This window comes from Sturnira hondurensis, unplaced genomic scaffold, assembly GCF_014824575.4.
Source record: "Sturnira hondurensis isolate 20B ecotype Veracruz unplaced genomic scaffold, ASM1482457v3 Scaffold0005279, whole genome shotgun sequence".
In the NCBI taxonomy this organism is placed as follows: Eukaryota; Metazoa; Chordata; class Mammalia; order Chiroptera; family Phyllostomidae; genus Sturnira; species Sturnira hondurensis.
The window spans coordinates 14,278,291-14,304,299 of record NW_028077910.1 but is presented as its reverse complement, the minus strand read 5'-3'; the positions used below and the strand labels follow the sequence as shown (position 1 = coordinate 14,304,299).

Below are 26,009 nucleotides of genomic sequence, written 5' to 3'. Positions count from 1 at the left end.
TGGGAAAGCAGCAGTAAGGTTTGAGAGGACGGACTCCAATCTGAAAACAGGTTCTACTGTGGGTAAAATGCCATCAAGCAGCGTGGCACGCTACAGAGAAATCTTTCCTGAAAGGAAGAGTCAATCTATATGGCAAACTTCACTGTTGTTTTATTTTTAAAAACTGCCACAAGCACCCTAACCTTCAGCACCCACCACCCTGATCACTCGGCAGCTGTCAACCTGAGGCGAGACCCTCCACCAGCAAAAATATTTTGACTCACTGATGGTTAACATTTTTCAGCAAGAGAGTACTTTTTAATTAAGTATGTGTGTGGTTTTTTAGACATAATGCTACGGCACACTTAATACCGACTATGGCGTGGTATAAGCGTAACTCTTACACGCACTGGCAAACCAGGAATGTGCGGCCCACTTGGCTGCGATGCTCACTCTATGGGGCCGGTCTGAACACGACCCACGACACCCCCTGCGTCTGCCTGTGTGTCACCAGCCTTCCCTGGGCCCCGCCATCATAAACCAATGGCCCTAATTGGTCCCTGTCCCTTTCCCTTCCAAAGCACTAGCATTATACTCACAACTTTCAAAGGGTCACCAGGGCCTATGAAGCCCAGGTAACACCCCCGCCCCAGGCCCCACTCTTCCCCGGGCCTGGAGCCTGGCCGCACACTCCTGTCACCTCACTTGGCACTGCCATTCCCTCTCCCAGGGCTTCCCCCCTCCCCGCCTCCAAACCCAGAACAATGGCACCACGCGGGCAACCTTCCTGAGCACCCACTGCACTCTGGACACTTCCACGGGAACACCACATTATAGGAAAAGTATTTTACAGGAAGCAGCATTTCTCCCTCTACACTGGCATCTTTGGAGAGAAAACCTCATGACTTACTGTTTTGGTTTTTTTTTTTAATTCTTAGTGCTTATCTCAGGCCTACTTGTTAACAGACACTTTTGATAAATGTCAGTTAAACTAATCATTAATGGTATAAAATTAATAAGAACACCTTAGGCTTACACAGAGTTTTACAAACTTCAGAGTGCCCCCAAACCACTTATATGATCCTTTGAGCAATCCTGGGAGATTATCCACACTTCAAATACCCAAAATTTGGTTAAGGGAGTGCACACAATTCGTGACAGAACCTGACTAGTCAAGTCCCCCAGCCACCACCATCTTTGTAAGAGAAAACTTGGGACCATCTGGGTCTCTTTCTGGGCAGATTCACATACTCACTATCTATTATTCCCTCTCAGCGCTTCTTAACCACAGGAGCACATTCAAGTCACCTTGTGAGCTTCACCAAGCCCAGGCCCTTCCCAGGGCAATGAAGTCGGTGTCTCTGGAGCTAAGACCCAGGCTGAGACTTCTCCAAAGCCCCTCAGGGAATTCCACTGTGCAGCAAAGGCCAAGAATCATTGTCCTAAGCAAGCCTTTCCAATCGAATCCCACCTCCTCCACCAGGCTGCAGTTTGCTTCTTGTGATTGTGTTGATGTTCCACCTGCTACAGCTTGATCAGCTTGGAAGGGCTGAGAATCAATCTCAGAATCAGTGATAAGTCCGGGGTATCATCACTGGAGCCAAGGGCAGATGGGGCTATGGGCTACACTCTCCTGCTGCCCAGGGGTATGACTGGATCACCTGCCTGTTTCACACATTAGCTGCCACAGTGGTACTGCTGTAAGGCTCAAATGACATTAGGTGCAAAGAGACCCTTTGAAACAGAACAAGACAGTCTGCGTTCAAAAGTTATGGACGACTGACAAACCTGATTGCTTCAAAGGGCACTGGGCCCCAGTAACACAATAAAATAATGTGACACAGACCAGTACAATTAGCCTCTCTCTTACTTCATATTTCACTATAGTAGAATCAAAAGATGTTTTCAACTTTTTGTATACAACAAAAGAAACTGAAAAAGGTGTACAAAAGGAGTTTCCACACAGATATCTAGGCTAGTGAAGCTATGGTACGCATTCAGAGCACATAATGAAAATAAGTTTTGAAAATAACTTAGTCATTCATTAGAAACTGAAACCACTTAAAAATGCAACTGTGTGTACAATGAAGTTTAAACCTAAGTGGCACTATGTCCCCATAACCATCTTCCAAATGCCTTCCAGGAAGAAAAGCCCCAAACCCCTTGTTAGCTATCCCTGTCCATTAACCTTTGATGCCCTGTAACTTAAAATTAAACTTGAATTTTTTATTCCTTTGACATTAACACTATATGAAGCATTTAATAAAACATTCAAGAAAATGTAAAACCTTTTAAAAGGGAAATGATGGACTAAACTACCTTTGCAATGGCTGCAGACTAACCCTTAAATTCAACAGCATCTTTGGAATGAGCTACAAGATGAGCAAAACAACTGTTTCTGTATGAATAAGAAATTAAAAATGAGAACAAATGGATTCTTTCAAGACCTTCGAAACACCACAGCCAAGAGACACACATCCCCGCCGCCACTGCAGGTGAGGTTTTTAGATCACAGACCTCCGGGGTGATGTCGGCTTCGGGCTCACTCATCAATCTGTACTTCTTCCCACTCTGCAATGGCTTCTGGCAAACAGGAGGCTTGTCGATTTTCATGAACTTCTTAGCGGACTTCTTTACAGATGTGAAAATATCCTGCAGATGGAAACAGGTTTTGGTTTCGAAATGCACCTGCAGCAACTGTAAGAAACAGAGGCCGAGCCGTGCAGTGCCAGGCTGCACGGTCTTCATTCCCCCCTAGAAGCCGCAGCACAGGCTGGCTAACTCGGGCTGGGCTCTCCAAGGAATGCCCAGGGCCTGGGTGCCCGGAGGTGCACCGCAGCCTCCCAGCTCTCCACACATCCGCAAAAGCCCTGTGGCCAAAAGCAACACAAACAGCCTGCGGGGCGCCAGCCGTTCGTTTGCTTCGGAAGGATTTGAGAAAATTAAGTTAGTGAGAGCATTATACATTTGCTCTAACTGCAGGCCCACTGTGGGGACAGAAAGCAACTATTCTACTGAATTCAGTTCCAGTTTACTCAGTTTGCTCCTGCCCAGCACTTCGTTTCCACCCTTATGTTCACAGCCAACCCTCCGCCACGGCTCCAGAGGGAACCCTGACTTTGTGGTAACTGTGCAAATTGGCCCAAAGAGGCTGAAGCTGCCTCTGGCCAAGATTCTCTCAGAAAAGCAGCTGCACGGCTGACATGAAATGTACATTTCCTGACAGCAAAGTTCAGGAAAACTTTTTCCTACACAGGGAAAAAAAATCAACCCAAGAAGAGTGTAAGCATGGAACACCCGCCTGGAAGGACGAGCTGCCTTCTCTGGCCTGCGCTCCCCCCCTCCCGGTGGAGCCCACCTCGCTGACACAAAGCTCCTGCCCCAGCTTCCCGCAAGCAGGGATGAGGATGCCATTTTAATGAACTAATGGCACTCACCTTTAAAAATATAGAGAGTTATTAAATAACAGTATTTACTCCAGCCCTGGCTGGTGTAGCTCAGTGGACTGAGCACGGGCTGTGAACCAAAGGGTTGCTAGTTCGATTCCCAGTCAGTACACACTCCTGGGCTGCTGGCCAGGTCCCCAGTGGGGGCCATGTGAGAGGCAACCGCACATTAATGTTTCTCTCCCTCTCTTTCTCCCTCCCTTCCCCTCTCTCTAAAAATAAATAAAATCCTTAAATAAATAAATAGTATTTACTCCAATTAATTAGCTATGCTAATTATACTTCAGATGGGATTGTTCTTATACCATTTTGAAGACAAGCTTCCAAACTGAACATGTCACCTTTAGTGAGATTATAGGAAACAGATTTTACCTTCTCAGGAAGAAACCAAAAGCCTATTACTTACTAAAGTGTTTAAACTTTCACATATATTGATATTTCTAATGAGTATAACTTATATTTTTAAAGATGAGGAAATACTACAGCCTAAAACATTGACAGCAGACAGTTCAATGTAAATTCTGGAATGCAAACTAGAACCCATCACTCAGCACATTCTATTATAAATCGAATGCTTATCTTCTGGTTTTTGTATTTTTAATGCTTATACTTTTAACTGATGTCAAACCCTAGTCTGAAAACTGAGAGTATAATTTTGAGTCACTGTTTCCTTCTTCCGCTTTGTTTATTTGTTCTCTACTCACCGCTGCAGCATTACCAGCGAGCCGACAACGGCTGAGAGTAGGAAGGGAGGTTCAATTACCTTCGAGTCAGCAACTCTCTCACTCAGACTACTCTACTCGATACAGGAATTCAGAAAAGGGGCTACGCATCACAGCCTTATTCTACATTCTGGAAAACTGAACCACTGTGAATATTCAACCCCCCTCCTCTTCCCTCAAGGAAAACAGGTGATTCATGGATCTTTGCTGTTATAAAACCCAAATGTTGAACCCATGGACTATAGGTCAATTTTTACCCAAAACATTGCTCTGAAAGAAATGAGTTAACCAAGGAGGCCCATCTTATCTGAGGACCTTAAGGCCAAAGAGAAATCGCAAGCCGCCCTATATTTGACCCAAAGACCTCAAAAGTCTCCCCAGTATATTCTGGAATAGGTACATGTCGCACTAATATATGCACGAATCCCCTGGGATTCCTGCCAGGTGCGGCTCTGATTCTGTAGGGCTGGGGTGGGGCTGAGAGTGTGCTAAAATTTTAACAAGCTCCCTGCCGATGCCAAAGGTTCTGGTCCCCTCCCCTTCCCTCCAGTTCCCAGACCACATTCTGAGTAGCAGTGCTATAGAAAGTCACCGGCCTTGGCCTTCCACCAGGTAGCCCTCTCCAAGGCCAGCCCTGCTTGCCTGGGCCAACCCCACCTCTGCAGAGCTATCTCCCCACCTGCGGTCTTCTCAATGTTCTTTGCACATACAAACAACCACATTCCGTGGATCTGGGACTCGGGGCCCACCTAGCACTGAGGGCCTCTCCACTGCAGGTAAATGCCAAATCAGTCCCGAGCTGGGGGTGCTTAACAGAGACAAGACCCACACCTAAATGTGAAGCCACGTTTAAACACAAAGTAATCAACAGTTATTGTTCATGCTTATTGGCTTTACCTGGACGAAGGAGTTGTTATTGCTTACTACGTACACGCGAAAAGACAAGGATGGATTCTGGTCAACGACTTTGTACAGAATCACAGCCCCGTGGTGGAATAACGTTCCTTCACTTTGAATAACAGGTCCCACAGGAGACAGAGAGCTCACGTGCCACTTGACATGGCTTGCAGAATGGTCCACAGTGCATTCCAAAGAGGCCCCAGAACTCTGAACATGTAAGACTTTGAACATCATATTGGCATCGTGGTCTGTTAAAACATGAAGGTAAATTAGTGTTCCAGGTATCACAGGGGTGGCGCGCACACACACACATGCACACAATCATTACAATTTTAGCAAACGAGTACTTACGACCCAGGCAGAGGAAATGTGGAAACTCAATGGAGGTAAGAGCGGCTGGGTCACACTTAACATCAAACAGGGGTCCCCCAACAACCCAGGGCTTAACCACCAGGTCTGCGTATCTGCTCCAGGACAAAACGCAGTACTTGATGTCAACTTTCCTGTTAACCTCGAATATCAGACCAGTTTCTGTGCACTCATAAATCCCCTCCGTGTCCAGCTTCAGTCTGCATTGGACAGAGAAGAACACCTGTTCAGTCCCAATGTTCGGTTAGGAGAGGACTTCCTAAAATAATTTATGGTTCTAATTTCATTCAAAGGCAGTCAGGAAACTCGATAGCATTTTGAAGAAGCATCGTTATCAAAGAAACCAATCCAAGTAATTACACAAAACGTGTGAAGTCAGTTATGCTGTTTGGTTGTTTCTCCTAACTGGGGTTATACTCATGCAGAAAATCAAGTTAGTGATGATGATAAGCCTGCTGCAGTCACAATCACTTACAAAAACTGTCCCCGGGAAAGAAGTCTGGGCGTCACCTGTTCGTTGTGTTTCTGGAGAAAAAGTACATATGTAATATATAAATGACATATACATAAATGTTTTCTTAAATATAGCAAGTTAGACCATCATATTTTATAATTAAAAGATACTTACCTTTTCAGCATTACAGTGTTCACAGTGAGGTTCAATTTTAAGAAACTCTAAATAATAGAGAAAAGGTTTACTTTATATCAATGCGACTGCCATTCTCAAAAACTTTTAAATAAGTACATATGATATACCCAGATTATAAAATCCAAAGGCATATGCCCTTCAGCAATAATGGTATTTAAAAGAAAGTTCTGGAAAACTGAAGTTCATACCTGAATTCACATGATGTGTGGGCAGTTCTTTACTCTCCCATTCTTCAGCTGTCAAAGATACCATTGCACATATATTGGCACAAGGCAATCACAGGGTAAATCACCTACTACTTAAACACAAACCTGCAGCCTCGCCACTAAGAGGAACTTGACACTTACATTTAACCATCTCTGTGCGTCGACTCAAAGGCAGGTAGCACATGAGCATATCTGTGCATCGCACTGGAGGTCTAATGCATGAAAATAGGTTTGAACGTGACTCAAACTTCAACCCACCCCATTTTGGCCCATAATTTTTTATCTGATGTTTGAATACAGCAGCCACGGCTCCCCTCATCCTTCAACCTGACCCTCCGGTCCTCCTCTAACAGCGCAGCGGGGGGCGGAAGGTGAATCAGACAAAACAGGAGGGCGAGCACAGCGCCCGGCTCTTACCCTGGCAGGAGGCGCCCTCGGCGGAAGACTCTCCCAATTCCCCGTCTGTGGAGATAAGAAAGGCTTAAGGCACAGGTGCCCTGGAAGTATCTCACATTAGTTACTCCTCACCCAGGCCCCCTTCTCAGGTGGTGCACCTCGGAGTCAGGAACTCAGCTGGAGTCCTTATCCCTAAGATAAGGCTTGGCTGGCACCAGCCCTCCAGGCCATAACACAGTTAGAGAGAGATTAGCTTGGAAGTGAGAAGGGGGGTGACATCTGATTTCAGGCATAAACTGGAGTCTGAGGTGAGATAGTTTGTGAGAGACTCTGACTCTGCATGTGGACTCCTCCAGTGGGGCTTGAGGCCCGACAGGATCCAGCCCCCCCAGCCCCCAAGCGACAAGGACGGCCATTTCTCCACACCAAAGCACACCCCTGATTCCGGGCCTTTGCGCTGTCCGTCTCCTCCCTCAAATATTATGTTGCTCACCCCCTCACATCCTTGAGGTCTCTGCTCAAGTGTCGCCTTATCCGAGAGGCTTTCTCGCTGACGCCCGGAAACAGGGCCTGGCTGATGCGCTCACTCTCCCCCCTCACTTTCCTTCAGCACTCCTCCCCGCACCCCACACTGGCACTCTGTGTTTTAGCATCTCTGCTCCCCGGCGGTCTCCCCACTGGAACGCACGCTTCCTGAGGACTGTATCGCTAGGGCCTGGTAGGTGCTCAATGACTATTTTCTGAATGGCCAGAAAAACCTAACTCCGAAAGTATACTATGAACGGGAACAGTGCTGCATTTTCCTGTTACCTACACTGGCCTCTGGTGGACGACCTTGGGCTCTCTAGTTCTGTGCCTAAATCTCCCCGTGCCTCACTCATTCCTCATCTGTTAAACGGGGATTAAAATAGCACCACCCCCACAAAGTTAGGAACATTCCTCACAGGCAGGGACTGTGCCTGGCACTCTGTGAGCCGTCAGTGTTGGTTACCTGGTATTAACTATTTTTTTTTTTTGCTCTGGTGATGGGTAGGAATCACTGAAAAACTCAAGAATTCTAAAGCAGACAACAAGCCATCCCTTGTCGCCTGGGGTCAAATGCTTGGTTTTACACTTCAAAGATCTGGGCAACCCTAGGGCACAGGTGGCAAACACAAGGCCCTGGGGCTGAATCAGGCCCTCCACCTTGTTTTATCCAGCCCTGCACCATGTTTCTACCTGGCAGCAGCACCAAGCTCTCGCTTAACTGTTAAGGAGTAGTTACATTTACATAGTCCTAAAGTTACATTCAGCCATTTGAAGGCAACCTTGAGGCTGATGTGGCCCTGGGTGAAGATGAGTTTGACACCCCTGCCCTAGGGGTAGCACAGACACTCCTCAACATAGGACCCTGCCCTGTGGGTAGGGTCCTATGCCAGCTGCCACCAGTGCCCAAAAGATGCAGTCCCTCCCCCAGGGCGGAGCTCCAGCCCGGTCACACCAGGGGCCTGATCTCTGCAGTAGCAGAGCAGCTGGGGTCCAGAGAGCAGGGCTGTGGGAGAGAACCAACCTCAATCACAGCAACAACATGAACGGCAAAGGGAGACTGAAAGTATTCAGATCCTGGACTCAGAATACCGTAGATGAAAAGCCTCTGAAACACTGACCCGAGTTCTGCCCCACACACCCGCCAACCAAATTTCCTCAGCCACCGTCTTTAAAGTATCATTAAATTCTAAATTATTTAATGGCATGACATCTACACTGTATTTTATCCACAGCCCACGTTTTCCCATCTCACTGTTTGCCTTGGGAGCAGAGACAGGAAAAGAGGTCAGAGAACCCTAAGCAGCAGGCGAACGCAGTCCTGGACCAGGTCTTCCCAGCCAAAGCAGAGAAACTGATGTGATTCTCCCTAACCTGTAGGCCACGGCTTCTCTTCAACCTATCTGACTCAGGGGGTCTCAGGGCTCAGGCCTCTGAGTAGGGTCACATCCAATCACAAGGAGGATGGGTGGGCCACAAACCCAGCCAGCCCACACACAGGCAAGCATCCCAGGGGTGGCCGCCTTCCCCTCGTCTGACCAGTGTGGAGAATAACAGGCCTTTTCACACATACAGTAACCCTGGGAGGGAAGGCAGGGCCCTTTGCACAAACCTGGGGCTCTAAGAACAAGCATCCTCTGCCCACAGATGTCAGAGAACTTTCCCTGCCAGAGGACACTGGGGTGCCTGACCCACCCAGCAGCCGAGGCCAGCTGGCCTCCGTCCCACACGTGCCCGACCCGGGCCTGCCACCCATTTCTGAGCCTATTTGGAGCCTCACTGACTCCAAATGACTTCCACCTGGGTCGCCTGACCTGGCCCAGACCTGGCTTCCAGACCGTAGAAGTCCTGCCTCTGGACTCGGTCCCCAGGGCCTTTCACCCAGTTACCAGCCAGAGACAACAAAGACCGGATCCCAATACGAGGCTTTCTGCTTTAATTTCTACCCTGATCCAATCTACGGAGGCCGGACTTTCGACTGCAGTTTGAAGGGTGACATAATCCATGAATGTACACAGAGGACTGGGGGTGGGAGGGCTGGTTCTCACATTCTCCTTGTGGGAGTCAGAATGTAGCCAAGAGGGTGATACAGAGACACCAGGTTTTGCCATGTATGACTGTGCTCCCAGGTATAATGTGCACCCATGGTTTTGACCCAAACTTTCAGGAAAAAATCTTAAGTTTTAATTTTTTGTTTATTTATATTTAGATACTTGTTTTTTGTATTATACAGGAATTTTAGCATTTATTTTTGAACATATTATAGTACAAGAAATTTTATGTAACAAATAATTCTGAGAATGGAGAAATTTTCGTTAATATTACCCACGTATAATGCGCATCCTTACCTTTCCTTCAAAAGTTTGGGTGAAAAAGTGCGCCTTATACACGGCAAAATACGGTAATTACAGGTTCTCATTAATACATAACAGGAGTGCAAGGAGCTTACAACTGCCTTCAGGGATTCCCACTGGGACACTGCAGGGCGAATTAAACACAGGAAGACTTCTGAGTGAAGAGACTTCATTTATCTGAAGTGTTACAAAGAAGCCCTCCGACTGCCCCGCCTTGTATCTGTGTTCATGGGCAGGTCACACTCTAAGAACAGGGACAAAATCCTACAGTATAATCAAATCAGGTAAAATATAAGCTTAGTCACTCATAAAACTTTAGACGCAAACCATGTGCTATACTTAGAATCTATGTCCTTCAACAACGTGGTTTCGTACTCAGGTTGCTCACAGATAACCAGAACAGCAAGCCAGAGCCTTCCAGCCACCACTGGCAACAGCACCGTCTGCGGCAAGTCGTTTGCTCTGTGATAATCTGTGAGCAGCAACCACGGAAGGAAGCGAGCTCCGCCTGCGGCCGCACTGCATGCTGGATTTGGTCTCTCAATCTCCTCTCCCCAGGGAAACTAGGAGCAGAGAACCTCACACGCAGAGACTTCGTATCAGGGCAGAGAACACAGCCCCTGTATCTCAAGGGCAGTGAGTTCAAATTTTCAAAATGCTTAGAAGCTGCCTACTGTTGAACTTGGTTCTGCACAGAAAGAGGTCGTCTACAAGCAACTTGCAACTTAAAAACCCCAAAGGCTTGCCTTCTCTTTCTTCCTTTCAACAACAAAAGACAAAATGTGGAGGAAGGATAGACTTACTTGTTTTTTCTGTTTCTGGCTCCTCATTATCTGTGAAATAAAAAAGGATCTAAGTCAGACTCATGACCACTAAAACACAGGCTCCTGGCAGAATAGGCACAATGTTTGCTCTTCACCAACGGCAACCATTTCCTGTCTTTCTTCTCGAGCTCATCCTGTTTTGCCACTTCGCTTGCCAACTCGAATTAATTCCCATGTAAGTGCTTTTTCGGTACTTTACACAACCATGCTAGAAATTAACACATCCTCAAGTAATACGTGGTGTGTGCGTTACTTTACAGTAAGAATCAAGGTTTACATGTCTTGCTTGAATGAAAGAAACAGACGCACAGACTACTTACCAGAGTCACTTTCAGCACTGCTCTCAGAACTGCTGTCGTCCCCTGAATAGAAACATGCTGGTCAAGTACACGGCGAGGAAAAAGGAGGAGCTGCTTTAATTGGACGTATTATAAAACAGATCTAAAACCCAACTAATTTCTTCATATGGCCAACTCTTGAGGCCAAAACTAGTCTGGTTCACATAAAAGGGGGCTTATTCTTCTTTGGAAATGGATAAAAGAAACATTTAAATGTGATCATAGCTCACGTTCTGCCTGCAGCCAGTTTACATGGGTGTCACCCGAATCCCACCCGGCCCTGACCTGCCCGGACTGCTTCCCATCTTGCCCCTGCACTGGGATGAGGTTCCTGGGCACAAGTTCAGTGACACAACAGTGCAGTCTCCTGGAGTATGGATGCCACTTCGCTGATGCACAGGACACAATCGGTCCACGCTGCTCAGCTACCACTGAAAAGAGTGGTTCCCAAGAATGCGCCCTCCGCCTCCCTCACCCCCAACGCAGCAGCAGCTCCTCCCACTGCGATCAGACAGCCAGTTTGGACTGCCTCCCCTGCTGTCCCCAAAGGCCCGCCCACCCCAGGCCTCCCTCCCAGGGGAGCTGGTCCGGGCTCTCCTCCTACCACCCTGAGTGCCCTCCACTCGCCTCCAGGCTCCTCTCCGCCTCCCACCCCCAACTACCAAGGCCTCTGGCCCCACAACGCCCCCCTTTCCATTGACAGCCCTACCCCCAAAGCTATGAGTCAGCCTCCCCCTCCGGGGGGGCACCCTGGGCCTCTCCTGGCCTACCCAGTAAGGAAATGGAGCTCCAGAAGGGGTGACACACAGGAGGGAAGGCACGGGGTGGAGCTGCAGGTTGTCAGGGGTAGGCGGCAGTAGTGTCTCCTTTGCCCCCACGCCTGGTGTCATCTCTTGGAGAGGGACCGATGGTCACAGTCCAGAACAGGTGGATGAGTCCTCCCCACACAGCCCCACCCTCCCCGGGATCAGGACTCAATGAGCAAAGACATGGAAAGCCATCGGCCTTATTCTCCAATCTTCCCTCGATACCCAGAACCACGCACAACCAAACCGAGGCCTGGCAACAGGTACACGGAGGAATGAGAAGATGCAAGAGTCTTGAGGACAATACTAAGAGCAGNCCCCCAACTACCAAGGCCTCTGGCCCCACAACGCCCCCCTTTCCATTGAGAGCCCTACCCCCAAAGCTATGAGTCAGCCTCCCCCTCCGGGGGGCACCCTGGGCCTCTCCTGGCCTACCCAGTAAGGAAATGGAGCTCCAGAAGGGGTGACACACAGGAGGGAAGGCACGGGGTGGAGCTGCAGGCTGTCAGGGGTAGGCGGCAGTAGTGTCTCCTTTGCCCCCACGCCTGGTGTCATCTCTTGGAGAGGGACCGATGGTCACAGTCCAGAACAGGTGGATGAGTCCTCCCCACACAGCCCCACCCTCCCCGGGATCAGGACTCAATGAGCAAAGACATGGAAAGCCATCGGCCTTATTCTCCAATCTTCCCTCGATACCCAGAACCACGCACAACCAAACCGAGGCCTGGCAACAGGTACACGGAGGAATGAGAAGATGCAAGAGTCATGAGGACAATACTAAGAGCAGCTAATTGAAGCTCCTTTAGAGTGTTCACCATGTGCCAGGCACTGTACATATATTTAATCGTTTACGTGTATTCACTCATGTTACATATGTATCTATATATTCCACATGGAGTTGTGGCAGCACTTTGCATACAGGCACACATTCATGCTCAGAACTGCCCGATGAGACAGGCTGGAGCCAGTTCACGCAAGACCACGGCAGTCGCCCCCCTCCCCCAGGACGTCTGGAGCGAGCACTTCCACTCAGGCAGTCTGACCCAAGCTTCCGATTCTTAACCATGTGGTTACACTTACACGCATGCTTATCATCACTGAGGCAGTGCCACCCCCAGGAGGTGCAGACTGGTGGGACGTGGGGGGAGAGGGCGAGCAGACGCCTGAGAGGAAGGGAGGCAGTCACTGTGGGGACCGAGGTGGGAAAGCAAGGGGATGGCCCTGTGCCCCGGGGCTGGCAGCACAGGGCGGCGGTCTCCGCCTTGGCTGCACGTTGGAATCACCCGGGGAGCCCTCTAAACACACCCGTGCCTGGGGCTCAGTCCTTCCTCCGAGGACTCTGATTTAGCTGGTCTCGGGTGAGGCCTACACAGCAGTGTTTTTTAAGGCCCCCTGATGATTCCAATGTATGATGATTCGATGAACCCAATGTATGTAATGTATGTAACCATTCCAATGTATGTGAGGCCCCTGATGATTCCAATGTATGATGATTCGATGAACCCAATGTACATAATGTATGTAACCATTCCAATGTATGTGAGGCCCCTGATGATTCCAGCAGAGTTGAGAACCCTGATTCTTTTCAGGCTGAGACGTGACTAAGGAATCAACCCATCTTAGTCCCGCCCCTCTTCCCAAACTCATACCCTGGATGGACGACTGCCACCCCTTCCTTCATGCCCGCAGAGATGCCTTCCCGCTGCCTGGAAACCTTTCCCCAGATCCCACCTGCAGGGCTCCACGGGACCCACCTGTGAAGAGTGGCCAGCCTAGGGCCTGGCACACCACCGGCGCGTGTTTAGCTATTTTCACGAATAGGTCACACTCATTCCTAAACCTCTGTGACCGGCACTGGCCCCCGTTACCCCAGACCACTCGAGCCTTCCTGTGCGCATGCAAGGGACGGCTCTGGAGGCAGAGCCTTTGTCGCTGGTCCCAGTCAGCTCACCCGCTTCAGACTCTGGAAGCGGTGTTGTACACTCCCCACTTCAGGGCCCCTGCAGCTTCGAGTCTCCTGAATTAAGGCAACTCCTCCATGCTTCCGCCCTGCGATCCCAACTCACCACCTCCTCTGGGAAGCCCCCCAGGCTACCCCAGCCAAGTGTCTACCACCCAGCTGGGCTCACAGAGGACACTGTACTAGGTCAGAGTGGCCAGTCTAAAAATGACCTAACTGCCTCACCAGATAAATTCTCAGTTTCACTAAGTATAGCTTCAAAGTGATTAATTTCATGAGAATAGGTAATCATAAAACTTTAAAATTTAGTCAGCTCTTTCAAATAGAAAGACATAAGTCCCTACCTTTTACTCAGATTGTTTGCAGAGAATCAGAAAAATAAACTTTAATTTATCATGCTATGAATTGGTTATTTTATAAAAATATCACTGGGGCCCTGGCTGGCATAGCTCAGTGGACTGAGCGTGGGCCCGTGAACCACACAATCGCGGTTCGATTCCCAGTCAGGGCACATGCCTGGGTTGCAGGCCAGTTCCCAGTGGGGGACACATGAGTGACAACCATACATTGATACTTCTCTCCCTCTCTCCTTCCCTTCCCCTCTAAAGATAAATAAATAAAATCTTTAAAAAAATTTCACTGGGGCATTTACCAACATTAATCATACCCTTTACCTGATTTAGAGTCCTTTGAAGTATCTGGGCTGGAGCTAGGGCAATCTAAATGTTGAGAAAGAAAGAAATGTTTAAGAGTATAAAAACAAGCATAAAATAAAACATTATGTTGTTTTTCGGTAAAAGCCACTAAACCAACAACAGTAGAAGCACCCTCTGCTATAAATTAAATCACCTCTTAACATGCAGCCTTGCATGTCGAACTGATGCAAATGATGCCCTAGTCTCAGGGGAAAGTAAGATTTAGACCAAGAAACCTTAAGCCTTTTCCAGCAGAGGGAGAACAGAAAGCTGACGAGCTTGAGATGTAGATTTACATTAGGTTGGTTACTTGGTAAAGTCTGAATTTTGTGCCAAATTAGCTGTACTGTTTCTTTGATCAGCTCAGCAGCGCCCTAAAAACATCCCTGGCAATTGCCTAACTTGACACCAGAAAGAAAAAAAAGCACCAGGTTTCCAGACCTGATAACTGAAGGGCAGACAACGGAGCTTCCAGCCCCAGGCAAACACAAAGGGCTGCAGCCAGGACTCTGCAGCTGGCAGGACTCGCTGAGCCCAGACCAGGGGAGGCCTGGAATGCAACCAGGAGGAACTGGCAGCCCTGACAGTGCTCTGACAGGGAACAACATGAACATGCAGGTGTCGTAAGAGCTTCAGCTGGAGTGGGTCTCGGTGGTCCCCGATGTTGGTGGCTACTGGCGGGCTCTGAGGTTCAGGGTGGATTAGACTCCAGAGGGCCTCACACTGAGCTGCCACCACAGAGACCCGGGTCTGAAGGGGAGAGAGTCTAGGCCAGGGTAAGTGGGCACGGGAATGAAGCTGCCACAGATGAAGGCGAAGACGGGGCTGCAGAAGTTACCTCCCGTGGTAACTAGAGGGAGAACATCTCCGTGCAGGGAAGGGACTGCCCCTTAGTCACCACACCCCATGCCTCTGTCTACGCCACGCTCAACGAGGCTGCCCCAAGGACCAGGGCCTACCAGTCTTCCGTTTCCCTTGCAGCTGGAACATCCATCCCACCGGGCTGGTGAGTGACAGAGGCTTTGTGACGGCCTGACTCCCTGCTCCTGGCTCAGGCAGAGGCTACTGTCCCCTCCACTTTATAAACAGTGACTTGGTGCCTACAACTGTGTGAGGGGCACTCTGCAGAAATTAGGAGGAGATCCATGCCCCAGAAAACAGCTTATGGGTTACTGCAGTCGTGAGGGCAAGGAGCAGCTGTGCAGCAGACAAATCACTACAAGAAATCACGATACAAGACGAAATTAGGCCAGTATTTTCCTGGTCCAAGAGAGAAATCAAGACTGATCTCTGAAGACGAGGGCTCCAGGACTAGCTCGTGAGTCTGGCTGAGCTGAAACAAGCCCTAGAAGTGAAAGAGGGAACAGAGAGGCAGCTCAGGCAGACAGAACAGGGCCGAAAGCGGAGCGAGGGATGACACAGAGTGCCGCCTACAGTGGTCTCAGAACCACTTGGTCTCCAGAACCAGTGGTCTCCAGAACCAGTGGTCTCCAGAACCAGTGGTCTCCACAATGGATCTCAGCCACGTGGCATAGAGCAGAGAGAAAGGGCCAGAGAAAGAAATACGGCCCCACACATGGTTTATACTTTCCAAACGAGCAGGTCCAGGCAAAAAAAGGACTCAACCCTCAGGGGCCCACCTCCAGACCCAAGTGCGGGCCCAATTTGTTTCTGTCACAAGAGAGTTTTTATCTGGCCCAGACTCAGGGAGAGAAGTGCATTGCTATTTTCAGGAAGTGTATACAACTGATGATCACACTCAGGTATTAAAGGTAACACCTAGTTTGTATGCATGGAAAATTTATAGAATTCAGTTGATAACAACACTTCACTAAACTTACATCATTACTTTGAAATAAAGTTAAAAACATTAGACTCGGAGTTTAAAAGGAATGAGATATAAGAGCATTTGCATTCTATTATCAAGTTGTGAAAAGTTACAAAGGCCCAAATTCTTTACATGTCATCTTTTAAAATATCTGTTGAAAAATCATCTTAAAAGTCTAAAAAGGTGTCATATCCCGTCACCCTAACCTACTGATTATTTTAATACATTGTATAAGTCAGTGAATGCATGACCGTAACAAAGCAATTGCAACCAGTAAGTTAAATTAGTGAAGAAATCATTTTCTAAACTGCAAATGTTTCACAGAGTTTTTCAAAAGCATTGACTTGAGTACCATACCTTTTTCTCCTGAAGAGGCAATGTGATCATCACTAGACAAGAAAAGAAAATCAATTTTAGAAGCTGATACTAATTTTATACACAATAATCATGGAAACCTTCAAAATAATCATTGCATTGTTTCTCCAGAAACGCTGCAGACCAAAGAACTCCCCCACCCCTCAATGCTCTTCCTGTCCCGCCTCAGTGTCCATGGCCTGCATGCAAACCACACAGATTTGGGGAGCTTATCGAGTGTGCCCCTGAACCCCTAGTCCTGGTACACCCCCAGGAGCCGCCAGCACATGATCCCGGGTCTCCGAACTGCATGTCCCTGCCCAGCCATCAGCCGTCCCGGGTCCTGTCTCCCAGAAGACAGTCCTGACCACCCGTCCTGCACGGGCCTCCAGCCCCTCCACCTGGCTCCCTCTGAGAGCCTCTCCCGGGTCCCCCCCTCTCCCAGGCCTACTCACTCTGCTTCTCTGGCCTCTCCCCTCAGCATCAGCACGCCGGAGAAATGAGGGGCTCAGAGAGCTCCCATTTAACCAAGAGGTCCCTCCCCGGCCCGTATGCCATTCTCGCCCCTGCCTGAACCCTCTCTGCCCTTCTCCAGCCAGGCTCCCAGAGAACTGCGTCCCACATTCCCCCTTTCCGTTCTCGCCTAGACTCAAAGCCATCTGTCTGCCCTCTGCTTTCCCGTGTGACCGAAACCACTCAGCTGGAGGAGCCAGTGACGCCTGCCCAGCAGACCCAATGTGCCTGTGACCTCTTCCTGCCCTCCAGGCTCCTCTGTGGCTTCCAGGCCCCTCTCACTGGGTCTGCTCCCACCGCCCTGTCTCAAGGGCCTCCCCTCCCTCCCCGCACTCCATCTCCCTCCTGGGGACTGACTTGACCCAAAATCACATTAGGCACCCTCCTCTTACTGCTCCCTGCTGCCGTGGTGCCGTGGTGCTTGCCTTCTCACCAAGGCTTCAGATCCCAGACCTTCACCTCCTTCTCAGGTCTCTTCTCTGAGTTCCAGGGGCCTGAGACCAGGGGTCACCGAGCCTCCCGCTGCACGCCTCTCATATCTGTCCCCTCTCAGCATGCACTGTGCCTGCCTCAGTTCAAGTGCTCTCTCTCCTGCCTGTTTCCTTCTCCCTCTCCCGTTGGCTCTCACCTCGCTGGTTGAGTCCCACTTTCTCCCACTTAGCGTACCTGCCCGCACTCTCTCTCTCTCAGCACACCCCTCATGTGACCATCGGCCCGGTTTAATCATGGCTCTGTCTGCCCTTCGGTGGCTCCGCACTGCTTCCTGGCTAAGCCCTAAGTGCCTTGGCACGGCGTGCGAGGACCTCCACCCTGCCTGCTCCCTCAGAAGCAGAGAGCTTCGGTGTCCCAAGCACACCCTGCCTATCTCACACACACACACACACACTCACACACACATACTACTCTCTGCAAAGCTCCCAAGGTCACTGCCTGCAGCCTTGCAGGTCAGCACCCCAACATCGGGTGCCCCGTGGACATAGGCTATGATACCGGGGTACCCCTGGAGTTGTGTGCGCACATAAGTGACAGCCCCGCCCTGCCCTGCCCTCCCCTCCGACGCCTGAATCCTACTCACCCTTTAGGAACAGCATTTCTGAAGATGTGGTCTGAGGACCACTAGGAGTCTATTACCGGATGCCCACTAAAAATAGTTTTTCTGGGCCCACCAAATCACAAGTCTTTGATGGATAAATGAAAAGACAGGAAGAAAACAACAATGATGTTACCTGCATTTACAGGGTTGAAAAGCTTTACTTTAGCATTTTAATCACCTCAATAAGCCTATGAAGGCTATTGCAAATGCAGTGACTGAGGCTCAGAGAGGTTAACTAAGCTCCTCAAGGTCACACAGCTAATAAATCAAAAAAGGATGCACTTGACCCTAAACCATTATGACTTCAAAGTCCACACCCTTGCCTGGTACCACGTCTTCCCTCACTCCCCACCACTTCACCCCCAAATCCCAATTTCTTCCTCAGTTTAGTAAAAAATAAACTGAGGAAGAAAACAGCAAAAAGTGCAAAGTGCTTGCTCTTTCCATTCTTCACCTCCATTAGTAGGGAACCCCCAGAGTTGTAAGCCTCCTCTGACTCAAGATACTATACTGGTAAACCTTCCAGGTATATGGGATTTCCCAAGTTTCATGATCTTAGGAAATACATGTCTTCTCATTTTCAGACCTAAATCCTTGTTTTTTAATCCTGAGCTCCTATTCAAATGGGCAGAGAGTGTCAGAGAACCTGAAATTGGGAAATGCTTCGAGAAACTAAAAAAGGGTAAAATACGGTTCCCGATGAAATGCATAAAAGAACAAACCAACCGTTACATGTCTTTTCCTCTGGACTTGTAGCTTCTATAGTGCAGTTACTATGCCATTCAACTGTACAATTATGAGAACATGGATTGAGAATTAGCCACAATTTACAAAATGTGTCTGCTTAAAACCCACTGCCACGTCCCCAGTGACAAAAGGGCATTTTTCTCTGAACTGGCACTTTCATAATCCTCTTTCTGCAGCTGCTTATCTCCACTTCCAGACATGTACACACCTGCTCAGATACCAGACCTTCTGCTAAAGCCCAGAAACCTCTGTACAAAACGTTTATTTTCTCCATGAAGTAGATGACAGTAAGTGGTGTACAAAACAAGATTAGTGAGGCTGCGAGGTAGACGGCCAGCTCTCCACGCAAAACACCTGGCAGTTAAGGGGGGTGGGCTCGGACCAGATGCGGAGAAGCCCACCCACGAGGCAGCCTCCCTGCTCCCTCGTGCGGGCAGGTGGAGGAAGCAGACCCCTCAGGACCCACAGGGCCCACAGGGCCCACAGGCCCTTGCCATGCCATGACGCCAGTTCCCTGCGTTCTCTGCCTTTCTCCTTTTCCCAGGTGGATTGTTACTAGGAAAGCCACGGCGACCCTGGAGAGAGAGCACCTGTTCCAAATGCTCACAGTGTAATTTAGAGCCTAGAGATCAGTAGGCGAGGACATTTACTTAATAGCCTTTAAAACTCCTCCATTTTGATTGGGATCCAGTCATTATTACTAGGAGTAACTCTGCACCTACCAGCTTCCTTCCCCACCATTCCTTCCCCCCAGTAGGAGGTAGGGGAGGAGGGGACCCTGCACCCTGGCGCAGTAAAACCTCTGAACTACAATAGGATTTCAAGACTAAACTCAAGACTTCAAGGGGTTAATATTAAATGAGGGTATTTATTGCACGTTTGTTGAAAAAAATGTAGATTATATTAAAATAGGTGCAAATGAGTAAAACAAAAAAGTCATGGCTGGGATTAAGTCATGGCTGCAGCGAAATGAAACCTAGAGCAAAACCAAACCCGTGTGTAGACACAGCATGTCAGGGCTTCCACACCCACTGGGTGCTCCAGCTCCTCCCCATAGCTGCCAAGAATGCAGGGCAAGTGCTGCCATCCCCACGCGCAGACGCAGACACCCAGGCTCAGAGCTGTGAAATCAGCTGGCCGAACCCACACGGCTGGAGAAGCAGGGAGCTCGAACTGCAATTCGGACATTCTGATCTCTGAGGGAGTCTTTTCTCCCGTCTCAGCGCCAAGGCCTACCTTTGTGCAGCCTGGACAGGCTGGGAGTAGGTGTCCGAATGAGTTCACTCAAATCTGGCGCAGTAAGTCATAATGCTCCAGGAAAAGATTTTTAACAATGCCCAAAGTAAAAACAAAACCGTAATATGATCGTAGCCAGTATTCACTTAATGTTTACTGTGTGCCTGAAACTAAGCCAAGGGCTTGGCTTCTACCAATCAGCTCATCACAACAACCTTTCTGAACCAATGTGAACCAATGAACCAATGAACCAATGAACCAATGTCATCCCCGCTTTACAGGTGAGGAAGTAAGGACCCAAAATCTTGGGGGAACGAATCCAAAAATGCCAGCCTACCTCATTGCAATGCCCAAGCTTTTGCCAGTACGTTTTATAAGAGCCAGACACTCACCAGGCTCTCTCCCTGAGGCTCTGACTGCCTGTGGAGGTCATTCTCAGCTAGAGTTACATCTCAGTGACTCACAGAAAGTTATCGGGCATAACTGAATCATTAGAAGCCCCAAACCCTCCTTTACCTAACTTTTCACCTGGATTAAACCAAGCAGTATTTTACTTCTTTTAGCCTCTATACGTCCTCTAGGAAGTAAGCCATAAATGAGTTAAAGAAAGTGAAAAAGAGTCCATTTATATTAGTCACAAACTAGTTAATCTGTGTAACCACCTAGTAGCTACACTTCCTGGAGCACAATGTCAACGAAATAATATTCTCTATAACGCAGACCTCTTTCATAAACTCAAATTAACAAACACCTAACTATTCACCACATAACAGGTGCTACTCTAAGTGGAGGGGCATATAAAACATATGACACACGAACCTTGTCCCCAAGAGGCACACTAATGGAAGACAAATCAGAAAATAAATGTATATGATGCAGGAAAAGCAAAAAAACCAAAACAAAAGTAAGCTACAGTATTAGCTCGGAACAGGCTACGCTGAACCGGGAGCAATGAGCATGTCACTGACTACGAGGTCAGTTAAACTGCGATGCCAAGGCCATCCTGCGTTTTCAGAGCGTCCCCACCCCAAACAGGGCCAGGTCAGGAAAACTTGAAACCTACAGGGGATCTTCCAAATCTAGCTAATTATTTCATGGAGCGGTGATGGGACTCTAGGAGAGGTTAAGTGAATAAATACCCAAGGTTGCACAGCACATTATAAACAGAGGCAATCCTAAAACGCATCTCAGCCTCTTGCTTCACATTATCATTTATTCACGTTATCATTTATCACAGTCCAACGGACACGTATGGACTGTGTGCCAGGCACCGGTGAACAAAGAGACTGGGTCTGTGCCTTCAAGAAGCCTCCAGAGACACTGTCAGCCTGATGGGGAGGACTCTTCCTACATCTGAAATAGAAAGTGCTTTGAGAGAGGACAAGAGAACTTGGTTACGATTGAGGAATTGGGGAAGGAAAGTGACATTTAAGCTGAGCCACAGAGAACGAGCAGGAAGAATTGCTGGGGGTGGGGGCAGGAGGACAGGAGTGGAATCCTGTCTGAGGCAGGAAGACCTACTCAAGACATAGGAACAGAAGGAAAGAGGAGCGGTTGGGGGGAGGGGGCAGGCAGGAGATGCGGAGGGACAGGAAGTGGAGAAACCCCTGACTGTGTGACCACGCTGACGGCAACCCCTCAGTCTGCTGAACAGTCTCCGGAATAACTGACACTTGAGAGCAGGAACGGAAGTCAGTGGCCCAGGGTCCCAGGACCCAGAATCTGAGGTTTTCAACATCATACATAGAGACACACGGGGACTGCCTGACCCTGTGTGACCCCCTGGCAATCTGCAGGTTCAGACAGTGACTCTGTGAGTCCCAAAGGCCCAGGCATTTTCCTAAAGAAAGCCTCACTCTCCCTACATGCCAGTCTACTCTGTTCAAGAAGTAGCTTAGATGAGCAATCCCTCTCAGGAGGCAAGGTAACTCTAAAACACACTTCAGGGAAACGGCCTTCACTCAGAATCACACTCTGGAAGCCAACAACAGGGCCACCTCCATGCTGGCCAGGATGGAAAGACTTCCTCATGACTGAACCTCTGGGACCAGGTCCTGGGGCAGACTGGGGACTAACCAGGGGAAGGGAGGGAGCAGGAGGAGCAGGCTGGAGAGCGGTAGGCACCCTGAGCTGCCAGCCATCAATCTCCTTAGGGGACACTTCCTGAGCCAGGCTGGTTTTCCATCGTCAGCCAGTTTCTTTTCTAAACACCCCAAAGATCACCACTTCCAACCAACTCGCCCATGACAGACACCATCCTATGGCTTTTTTCTTCTACGTCTCGTTCCCTGAAGGGAGAGCACAGCTGTTGATGCTTCGGAAGGTACTCAGGTCCGGCCAAGACGGGAAATCCACAGGCCTGGCTCTCCTGGCTGGCTCCTCCACCTGCTCCTCTTTCTCCTTTTTTTCAGTCACACCTTTTTTCAAGGGAGCTTTCTGAGTTCAAAAAGGCTAAAGGATTCATTGCATCATTATTTGTAAAAGGCAAAAGCTGGAAAAAGCTACCCTGCTCATCAGTAATAGAATCGCTGAATACAATGGTACAGTCACATAATGGAACACCACAGGCCATGAGAACAGGACTGCTGCACACAACCACGTGTCGCTCCCGCACACATAATGTTGCACAAAAGAAGCCAGACACAAAGGGATATATACTGTGTGACTCTATTTGGATAAAGTTGATAAGCAAGCAAGCAAAACAAATATCTGGTTCCTTTGGGGAGGAGGGATACGATAGTAAAAGGAAGAGGAGGGGTACTTCTAGGGTGCCGTGTTCTATTTCTCAACCTGGGTGGTGGTTACATAGATGTGTTCACTTTGTGACAATTCATTAGGTTGTAAACTTAAGACATTTGTGTTTTCTGTATGATTTGTATACACACACACACACACACACACGAAGGGTTTTCAGCATCTTGGGAAGGGAAAAGTATGAGGGCTTCAGTTTTGTGGGCCATGGTTCTGGAGGGTACCCCTAGTGGTAGCGGGGCAAGGCTCGAAAGGCTGACTGCACTGGGGATAGATAGGCCTAAAGGGCGGCAGTGGGTCGGCAGGAATCAGAGGGGGCAGTTTTAGGCTTACTCCCGTCTTCCTTCCTGCAACTGTCCATGAGAGCTCTGCACAATGCACTCCAAAGGGAAGTGTGGTCAGGAAGGAAAAGGGCTGGAACGAGGCTGCCAGGGAAGAGGGAAGCAGCAGGAACGTTCCCAGCAGTGAGGACAAGGAGAGGAAGAGAAGGAGAACAATATGGGAAAAGAAAGAATCCTAAGTCCCCAGGGATGGCAAGGAGAGCTCACCTGGGCTAGGGCTGCATTGGCAGAGGGTGGTGGCTGAGGGGTGGGGGATGGGGAGAATTTCTATCCAGCCCGTAGAAGGATCCCTTCCCTACTTTCCTCCCTGAGCCAACGTTTGATATACAACTGAATTAAGTGTTATTGCACAGCTCTGCTTCATACGACTGTGAGTGTGAGTGTATGTGTGCAGCCAAAGATCACATATCCCCAGCATCCAACACATTGTCTGGCATATATATAGTTTGCACTAAAAAAAAAAGTTCATTAGGCAAATAAATGACCAGATATGCTAGGTAGTTAGAAATAACATAGAGTCTCTAGTCCTCAATACTTAAGAAATCTATAATAACAGCTAAACTGGCTATAAAATGTGGGAATGGCTAGTCAGAGTGGTATATTGTGCAGCTACCAAAAATTACAAGCGACAGTAGCAAACATCCGGAGGGCCCTTTACAATTACTGCACATTGGAAACGTTCTCCCTGCCAAGGCCAGAAGATGAGACGGCGAACTAACAAGCATTGATGGAAAGCGGTGGGGAGGGTCCACCTCCTAGGAGGAATACTAGAAGGGCTGGTTATTCTGAGACGCCTGGAGGGTTTCATTATGTGTTTGTGTAAATAGCTGTGCTGATTACACATGCTGTCTTTCAATTCACACTTCCTGTCTCTATCATTTTTTAAGGAAAAAGTTTAGAGAAGTTCTCTTTAACAACAATTCACAAGCCTTACTGTTAAGTGACCCCTCTCAGAAGAGTGATGTTCAAAGTAAACTCAGTTCATGTTCCAGTGTGGTTTTATTCATGCTCCTAACAGCAAGGGGGGAAAAAGACATTTATAGTCTGTCTTCCTGATTTTAACAGTGTTTTAAGAAAAAAAAAAAAAACAAGAAAAAAAAAGCTTCCTCCACCCCGAGAGAGGCTGGGCCAAATGTTTAATGATCTACCAATAACTGAAGTGGGAAACTGTCAACCCTGGCACTCTCTTCTTCCTCTAGTTGTTTCTGTAGAAACTTTTGTTTGGCAATTTGTGACTGTCCCAAAAGTAAATTCTCTAAAGAATGAGAATCTTTGCTGAGCATTTGTTTTGGGAGCACTTCCTCCCAGCACTTACTGCAATATTACTGAAAGGGTATCTTTTACAAACCATGCACCACGTGTCTTTTGCTGAAACACCACTTCCAATGGTAAAAGCCTGCTTTTGCGGAGGACAGTGGGTACCTCTGGGGGACAGGACAGCCCACAACACTGTTAGAGCTTTCCCAAAATAGTTCCTAATACACATTCTCATGTAAAAGCTGCTTTTAAAGTTCTGTGGGGCACTGAAGATAGAGGCACTTTTACAGTAATAGCAGAAATCCTTCAAGCAAAAAGTTCTGTAGGGAAGACATTGTGTTAGTGCCACTTGGGAGGTGAGGGGCTGACAGGAAAGGGGGAGACCTTCACTCGGGCAAAGGGAGACATTCAGGAACTAATCCTGCCCTCCACTCAAACTATTTAAAAGTCGGAGACCAAAGTGCCAACGGTGAGCACCTGGTCCGGGTCCACGTCCTCCTCCAGGTACAGAGGGCGCAGGGACTCAGGAGACCTGAAACCCAAGCGCTGGGAGCAAATGAGGACGACAGAAGCCGGGCCTCCGGAGGGAAGTCACCCACAAAGGCGGGAAGGGCGCGATTCCACCACAGGGGGCGAAGGAGGTACCGCAGTGCGACCCCCCTCCGTCCCCCCCCCCCCACCTCACCCGCGCCCGCACCAGGATGTGAATAAATCGCGCTCACCTGCGGCCGAGGCCGCGCGACAGGGCGGTACGAAAGAGGAAAGCAGCGGCGGCAGGGACCGCAGCGCCGCCCGCAGGCCCCGCCTTCCGGCCGGACCCCCGCCCCTCTGCGCCGCGCGCTGCCGCCTCCCGCGCGGGCACCTGCGCGCGACCCCGGAGCCGCCTACCCTACCCCGGTGCGACCGCCGAACCCTGGGCCGTAGATAAGGAAGGGGTCGTATCCGGGCAGGGGGCGCATCTTCTTCCTGTGCTCTGTACCGCACGCGGTGCAGGTGCCGCCGTCGAAGGGCTCTTTGTTTGAGGGCCGGGAGCTGGGATGCGAGGCGGCAGTGGAGCCCCTAGCCCCACATGGTCAACGGCAGGAGCAGAGCCCGGTGTCCGGGTGCTACAGAAAAGCTTCCGCGCGCGGCGATACTGGGCCCAGCTGCGCCCCACCCCCTCACCCCGCTCTGCCCTTTCTCCTTCCGACCACCCTCCCGCGCCCCGCAGCCCTGCGGCTGCTCTCACCTGCTCTCCGGGGCCACCGCACCGCGGCTCATGCTTGCTCGGCGGCTGGGAGGGAGGACCACGCACCCCCGGCGCTCGCCACGCTCGGCTCGGCTGCAGGAGGGGCTCGCGTGTGGAGCGCTGCTCTGCGCACCCGGAGGCGGCCGACGCAGCCGGGGGTGGGAAAGGGGAAGCCCAGCGAGCGGGAGGCGAGCGAGAGCTGCCGGGGGAGGGGACTGGGCGGGTGGGGCGCTGGGCGCGCTTCTGCAGCCGCAGCCTGAGGCGGCCCTGGCTCCCTTAACGGAAACGCAAGCTCGCTGGAGGCCGGCGCGTGCACGGTCACACGCTACCGCCGCGCTGCGGCTGCGAGTCAGAACCATCGCCTGTGGGAACTCCGCTGGGTGACACTAACGCCGAGGCTTCTGTGAAGGAGAAGGGCCAGTGCCATTCTGGAGGGGACAGGGCGCTTCCGTCACACTGATTGGAGTTGGATACTCCTGTATCTGGGGATTT

At 49.6% G+C, this 26,009-nt stretch overlaps 1 protein-coding gene across 1 annotated transcript in view; it reads right to left on the bottom strand.

The window, feature by feature from the left end:
* Positions 1–25,745, bottom strand: part of LOC118987453 (uncharacterized) — a 37,135-nt gene extending 11,390 nt beyond the window's left edge. The window contains exons 1-12 of the mRNA XM_037046642.1: positions 25,518–25,745; positions 16,355–16,386; positions 14,149–14,193; positions 10,691–10,732; positions 10,350–10,379; positions 6,689–6,733; positions 6,254–6,301; positions 6,045–6,091; positions 5,892–5,941; positions 5,399–5,616; positions 5,045–5,295; positions 2,497–2,631 (exon numbers count right to left, since the gene is read on the bottom strand). Coding sequence (XP_036902537.1) covers positions 2,497–2,631; positions 5,045–5,295; positions 5,399–5,616; positions 5,892–5,941; positions 6,045–6,091; positions 6,254–6,301; positions 6,689–6,733; positions 10,350–10,379; positions 10,691–10,732; positions 14,149–14,193; positions 16,355–16,386; positions 25,518–25,549 — 975 coding nt within the window. The 5' untranslated portion in view covers positions 25,550–25,745. The remainder of the gene's footprint in view (positions 1–2,496; positions 2,632–5,044; positions 5,296–5,398; positions 5,617–5,891; positions 5,942–6,044; positions 6,092–6,253; positions 6,302–6,688; positions 6,734–10,349; positions 10,380–10,690; positions 10,733–14,148; positions 14,194–16,354; positions 16,387–25,517) is intronic.
* Between the last annotated feature and the right edge of the window lie 264 nt (positions 25,746–26,009).